Here is a 6,694-nt window from a genome sequence, read left to right as displayed (position 1 = left end):
GCATGATGCCAATTGTTTGGTTCCAACCCTTTGTGCTCTCATTTTCACAAAGTACCACTTTTCTTGGAAAGGAAATTGAGTGCAGGAATTGAATTCCTTCCTTCTGATTTTCATTTTGCTGCTTAATTGGCAAATCATCTTCTGTTTGGAGCTAAGGGTGCAGGCTTGACGATATCATCAATGTGTTTTTCAATTACATTTTCTCTGTTTGGAAATGTTTGAGCCCAAACTTCTAGCTTTTATATTTCCTTTTTCGACCCATGCACGTGCTTTTCCAATTCCCTTTTAGGTCCATGCAGTATACTAATTTCCTGAATTTGAAAGTTCATTATGATAAAAGGGCAGCCCGTCACGAAGGGTCGCACCCATTAGAGTGTGATATAGATACACTATCCTAATACAAGTATTAGTGGTTATTTCAACGGCTCCAACCTGTGATCTATAGGGGACTTTTTTGAACAGTTTTCTCAAGGTTGCGTCTTGACGAGAGACCACTAAGCCAATCATTTCAACGCTTATGTCGTTGCAGTTTTTCTCGTATCCTTCTTTTTCCATCTACTAAAGATATATTGGATTTCAAAATTTACTGTTGTAGGCTTATTCTTGTTTTCACGTTTGTTTGCTGCAAAGGCCATCTTAATATTAAGAACACGACCTAAGAATATGAGACTTTTGAGTTGCACTTGAATTCTCTGGTACGTCAAAGGAAACAAAAGGATAAATTACTTAAATCTAAAAGTAAATGCAAACACGTTGCATAGCAGTGGGTTGAAATAGTTCAAGATTGAAAATTTAAAAACATTATGATCAAAATGTGAGATCACATAGCAAAGAGAAGCAGTTGGAATCAAAACTAAAGTCAGCCGTTACTGATCGTTAAAATGTGAGATCAGGTTTGCAATACTATCCGACTCACTTTGAGAGCCATGCACTGGACCTACTTTAAACAGCTGCTTCTCTCTGTCTGCAGCCAGCAATAGCATATAAGCTAAAGGGAAACCAGTCTTTGAACTCAGATTGATGAGAGTTCCACATAAGATACTACCAAATTGAAATAAAGAAGAATTGACTGAATACAAATGCAGCGAGAGTTCTAGACTCAATTAATTTAAACCTTTTGTTCACGGAAACTTCAAGTAAAAGGAATCGAATTTCATCTATACTGTCATAACTAATCACTGCTAAATAAATATTACACAAAATTTTAAGAAGCTGCTGCAGATAGTAATCAATTGAGAGCAAGCTCACTGGGTGAGCACATCATGTAGGTGGAAGAGTACTCTAATCTATAAGCAGCATCCCCTTCCTGTTTCATCCTTCCCCCACAGAATGTATTGAAAAAATATACTTAGTATTTGTTATAGGCTGCGTCACACAGCATTTCCAGCTGGTTCCCCATCCAATAGCTCGGTTACACAAAACTGATGTAGATTTTGATACTTCTTTTCCCATTGCTGAATCATTTGTATGGACCTGCCGCGGTCGAGTTTTAGCTTTTCGATCTCCATTTGAGCAGCAGCAGAAGACCCTTGTCTCTGTATGGAGGAAACACTCGCTATTAGTTGCAATGTATGATCACTTTTGTCGGGCAATAGTATGACATATCTATAGCAATGGGATTAACTATCACAGCAGTTGTACTAGCATCAAAAAGTAAAAGTGGTGCATATTGCTTCGATAACCAAATTACATCTCAGAATATCTTGTAAGTATAAGTTTTGGACCTTAACAAGTCAGCTTACACTGTCATTTACATCTGCCAAACAAAGAAGAAGACATCTCTTCTTGTTTAAATGTGACTAGAAAGAAATCTAGTAACTATATGTATGGGTTTGAATTTGATATATCAAAGTACTAGCTGTTTTTCCTTCACTTTAAACTATGTTTTCCACAAAAACACAATTTTACTTTCTGAATCCTTATTTATGTTATTACTTTGTCGAAGTACTAGCTGTTTTTCCTTCATATGTGCAAATAGAAGCTAAAAGACAGCTAACTGCTTCTTTAAGAAAGTAAAATTGAACCAAGTTATGTGTGATGTAGTCAAACTCCAAGCAAATCTGCCGGCAGTCTGTCTTCAGTTCCATTACCTCCACTAAATCAACACTTAACGGTCAGATAGCCCTTTACGTGCATTATTGCAATTGACGACAAGACCAATCTTTTCATAAAAAGAATGAAAAATAAAGATGTTGAAAATGAAAATTTTAGATGGTACATACATCAATTGCAGAAAGATTGTTGGCTATGACATTTTCCTAGACTCTAAAACAAACCGACATGAATGTGCCATGAAAAACGTAGTTCATGAGGTTGAGCACATGAAGAGTTTCACAGAGATGATTGCTGTAGAGCCACTATACTGGTTTTAAAGGATAAATGAACAAGTAACAAAAAATGATAAGACTTCGAATGTTGGCATGAGCAAAGTCCACATTTGAAAGTATCTATTCCCCATTAGAAAGACGTGATACTCCCTCTTCCACAGAAAAGAGCCCTTTGTTCCTATTTTATTTACCACTTTCTCTCTATTCTTAAAAAAACACAAAGTCAACAACTGGACCGCATGTTCTCCGAATAAACACTTAACTATTCACATTTTCATCTCTTCTCATAAATAGTCATGCCCAGTCAAACTAGGACCCTTAAATTGGGAAGCAACTAATATAAAATTTACCACTGAAAATGTCCTATTCATAACCATAGACACTTGAGAACATAGAACACACAATAATAGTGACAGGGAGTTGAAAACACAAAAACAGGCAACAGGAAAAAGGAAATGCACTGTGATCAAGAAAATCTGACCTGAAGCTCTAAGATTTGATTATTTAGTGTCTGAACACTGATATATGAAGCTTCAACAGATCTATCATGATTGAATCGGGGGCCAATTACTGCCATATAATCATTATCATCTGCTGAGTTAGCATACTTTTCCAATGGGGGTGGTAATGATGCCCCATGTCTCTTTACGGAGGGTACTTGGAAACTCACAGATCCACTGGTACTCAGGAGAGATGGTTGTCTAACAACAACTATATTGTTAACTGGGCCTGTTAAGAACGAATACAAAGATAAGATATTTCACTGACTTGGAAAAGCAAGTAAGGAAAAAAAAAATAGAATTTGAAACTAGATATATATTAAGCCACCACTGAAACGAGTAATATTGATAACCGCCCAACAGAATCATCAGATTTTTCATGTGAGGATACTACCAAGTGTCCTAACCGAAAGAGCTTTAATTTAACTCTTTCCGCATTTTACTAACTGTTGCAAGACATTAGGATTCAAGAGGGGAAACAAGCCCTTTTTCAAGCCTTCTTATGCACGACTTTAAAGCCTACTTACAAACCTTAAAGTTTTTTAAAAAAAATAAATTAACCATACATTTAACAAACAGATTTCTTATGCACGACTTTAAATTTTTCAAGAATTTCAAGAAAGTGTATTAAAATAGTAGCAATCGGTCATTTGAAGAAGTACAAAGGACATAAATTGCACCTTTTGCATGCCTAAAAATTCGGGCGATGTTATGGTCTTTAGTGTTCCACACCCGAACCATGCCATCCTCTGATCCAGAAATTAGCAAGCCCCCGTCAGTAGTTAATGCTAAGCATGTAATAGCCTTACTGTTTCATGAATTGTTGTAAAGTTATTCAAGGAAAATGAAAAACAGATAAGGGAATGGAGACAAAAGTTAGCATGTATCTGCAGGACTGGCAGAGAAGTTCAAAAAATTACAGGGGCTATCTCGCCATGGTTCAAATAATAACAAGCAAAAATAGCATGACCTCATATAGCTGAAAAGTAAAAAGGGAAATTTTTTGTCATAATCCTATAAGAACATCCAGAAACTAGTTAAACTCCACAAACAAGTTGAGAGTAATTCCCTGATCACAAAATTCAACCATACATTACCAGAACACAAACTCCATACACTTCATGCCTAAACTATTAGATTCCTACTAAATGACTCTTGAATTTCAGCATTCAAAAAGAATAAAGAGATTCAAATCAACAACTTTTTCATGCTTGACAGTTTAACATGAATATATGAGTGATGCCAACAAAAATTAAGCAGAGTCACCTGGTGATTTCATGTACTCCATAGGACAGGAAAGGACTACATAGAGGTACTCGTGAAACACAAAAAGTTATAGGGAAGCTTTTCCAAACATCTTAAATGTAAAATAAAAAGGATAAAACTTTACGGTTTACAAAACCAGAGTTCTTATTAGCTAGATCACATAACTATTAACATAACAAATTGTTATTACAAACCTTTGCTCAGACAGAAAACCAAGAATGTGCAATCCGTAATTACTGTTGGAGTCAGCAACAGCATTTACTGCAGCTATGTAAATTTTCCCATCTCTACCACCAGCATAGAAGACATCTTCTCCTGGGTCCAATGCAATTGCATCAATTACTGATGGAAACACAATGTTTCTCAACAATTTTCCTCTCGACAAACTCCATACCTAAGATAAATGAACAGCTAAGACTATTGAGACTCAGACAGGGGTATACACTGGTTCCAACTAATTAATTATTGGCAGTCACTATGGTGATTAGACAAATAACAAGCTGAAACCACTAAAAAATGAGAAAACATATTATACTTGTTGTGGAGTCAATTAACACAATTCATTATGATTGACCATCAATTGTACTGGTCAAGTTTAATAAATTGGGAAAATAACAAGGCGAACCTTGCAAGTTCTATCTTCTGAGGCAGATACAACAATTGCATTAGCTCCGCCATAACCAGTCACAACATCAGTCACCTTCAAAGAATGCTCAGAGAAACTATACTCGTAAGGCTGTCTTGCTTTATCCCTCAACAAATCATCAAATACCCTAATTTCAGCCAATTTCCAGTGATTAGACCTCAGATCATCAAACAAAAACTAGACAAGCGAAAATCATTGAAAGCAAATAATAGTACATTATAAGAGACCAAACTCGAACAGATCCATCCTCTGAACCAGAAATCAGAAGCGATTGATCATCATTGAATTTCAAGCAAGTAACTGCCCTATAGTGAGCATGCCACTTCTTAAGTAGTTTACCAGTCGCAACCTACAAAAATAAACAAAACATAAAACATTTAATAGGTATTGTCAGATACAGTGAGCTAATAAATATACATAATGACCAAAACACGACTTAGTATAAACCTGCCACAAGTATATATCACCGGATGCACCTCCTCCGGCCATATAAGTTCCCTCATTGTTGCAAACAAGTGGATTTATAGGTTCCGCTGGAAAGCTTTTAACTTCAACTTGAGGCTACAAATGTAATTACAAAAAAGTAAATAATTATAGCCACTACATAACAGTTTAATCCAAAACTAGGTTTTCTAACAAGCAATGCATCGAACAGTTTAACTTCGACCTATAATAGTGTGAGTTTACAGAATTTATGCAGTAAAACGAAAATTTATTGTTATACCTTGTTCCAGGACCAGTAAAGGATAGATCCTGACGACGATTTGGAAGCACAGAGTTGAGAGGAGGCGAGAAAACGGCCGCCGACACAGACGAGGCCATGAGAAGGGGAGGAGCAAGACCGATGACGAAGGTGCTCGGCGCCAGTATGGAGGTCCCAACAGCCGATACCGGCGTCGGTCGGCGACGACGCGATTACCAATTCCAGCTCCGTCATTTGGTAGGTTTAGTGAGAAGAAGTGCTTACTGTTTTGGTGGAGACTGCCGGAATGGTTAAGTTTTTGCGCGAGTTTGAAATTTTGAAGTACGTTGGTACTGAGGGTCTATTAAAATCTGGGCTGGGCAGGCAGAATCTCGATAAGGCTATTCTTTAATATTTCTGGCCCATCAACCTTATCCAATCTAACCCGCTCGTTGTGTACTTCCGCTTTGAGGTAGAAATGATATGAGGTAGCTACTCTAAATTGCTGCTATTTAGGAATTAATTAATGTGTCCTGAATCCGAACTATCCTAAAATTAAGATTTTTAGTTTAAATTTTAAAGATAAAATAAGTAATAGCTAATCCCTAAATAGCAGCTATAAAATGGTTATTTGTGTACTTTCTCCCTCGTTGAGTGAAGTTGGGCTAAAAGAATTCAGCCCATTTAAGCACGAATGTTATTAAGTTCAGACCTAGCCCGCGGCCTCATGAGGGAAGAGGAAAATAATATGGAAGAAAATAAAAAACACAATTAAAAAAAATGTATCACTCAGTAATCAATATGTAAAACAAAAATAAAGTCAAGTCATATGATTCAAACTCTAAATAGGCTTTTATATTTAGGTAATAACGAGAGGATTTGTATTCAGTAAATTAAAATGTTGTTACCATACTTTTGGTTAATTTGACCTTCCTTTTGTTGGTAATCTTTAATTTGTACTTAACTACTGACCGGCAGTGGCGGAGCTACATAGCTCCAAGGGTGTCACCAGAGGCGAATCCAGAATTTAAATTTTATGGATTCAACCTTTAAAATTCTTAGTATTGAACTCATTATATCCTTAAAGTTATGGGTTCATACCTATAATTAATTACGATTTTAGTAATTTTTTGCACATAAATTTGTGTTCCGTGCCGAAATTATAAATTCAATTGAACCCGGTGTTATAGGGCTACATCCGCCCCTAGGTGTCACAGGCACCCCTTTGTCGGAAAAATATATTGTAAGATAAAAATTATATATACTATGTATT

At 36.3% G+C, this 6,694-nt stretch overlaps 1 protein-coding gene across 1 annotated transcript; it reads right to left on the bottom strand.

Moving 5' to 3' along the window:
* Positions 1 to 1,070: 1,070 nt before the first annotated feature.
* On the bottom strand, positions 1,071 to 5,767 carry LOC104091806 (protein ROOT INITIATION DEFECTIVE 3). The gene is made up of 8 exons (XM_009597228.4): positions 5,464 to 5,767; positions 5,187 to 5,300; positions 4,955 to 5,088; positions 4,719 to 4,866; positions 4,288 to 4,487; positions 3,508 to 3,635; positions 2,809 to 3,056; positions 1,071 to 1,535 (listed from the first exon to the last, which is right to left on the bottom strand). The coding sequence occupies exons 1-8, from the start codon at positions 5,674 to 5,676 to the stop codon at positions 1,371 to 1,373; spliced, it is 1,350 nt and encodes a 449-aa protein (XP_009595523.1). The 5' UTR covers positions 5,677 to 5,767; the 3' UTR covers positions 1,071 to 1,370.
* Positions 5,768 to 6,694: the final 927 nt, after the last annotated feature.

Source organism: Nicotiana tomentosiformis, chromosome 4 (assembly GCF_000390325.3).
Source record: "Nicotiana tomentosiformis chromosome 4, ASM39032v3, whole genome shotgun sequence".
In the NCBI taxonomy this organism is placed as follows: Eukaryota; Viridiplantae; Streptophyta; class Magnoliopsida; order Solanales; family Solanaceae; genus Nicotiana; species Nicotiana tomentosiformis.
The sequence above is the reverse complement of the archived record's forward strand: the minus strand, read 5'-3'. Positions and strand labels throughout refer to the sequence as shown.

What these genes read in the sequence shown, in the direction of transcription:
- LOC104091806 (XM_009597228.4), bottom strand. Translation starts at nt 5,676, where the DNA reads ATGACGGAGCTGGAATTGGTAATCGCGTCGTCGCCGACCGACGCCGGT. An exon ending in TTTACTGGTCCTGGAACAAG is followed by an intron (nt 5,301 to 5,463) that starts GTATAACAATAA and finishes TTACATTTGTAG; the next exon opens with CCTCAAGTTGAAGTTAAAAG. An exon ending in GTGATATATACTTGTGGCAG is followed by an intron (nt 5,089 to 5,186) that starts GTTTATACTAAG and finishes TTATTTTTGTAG; the next exon opens with GTTGCGACTGGTAAACTACT.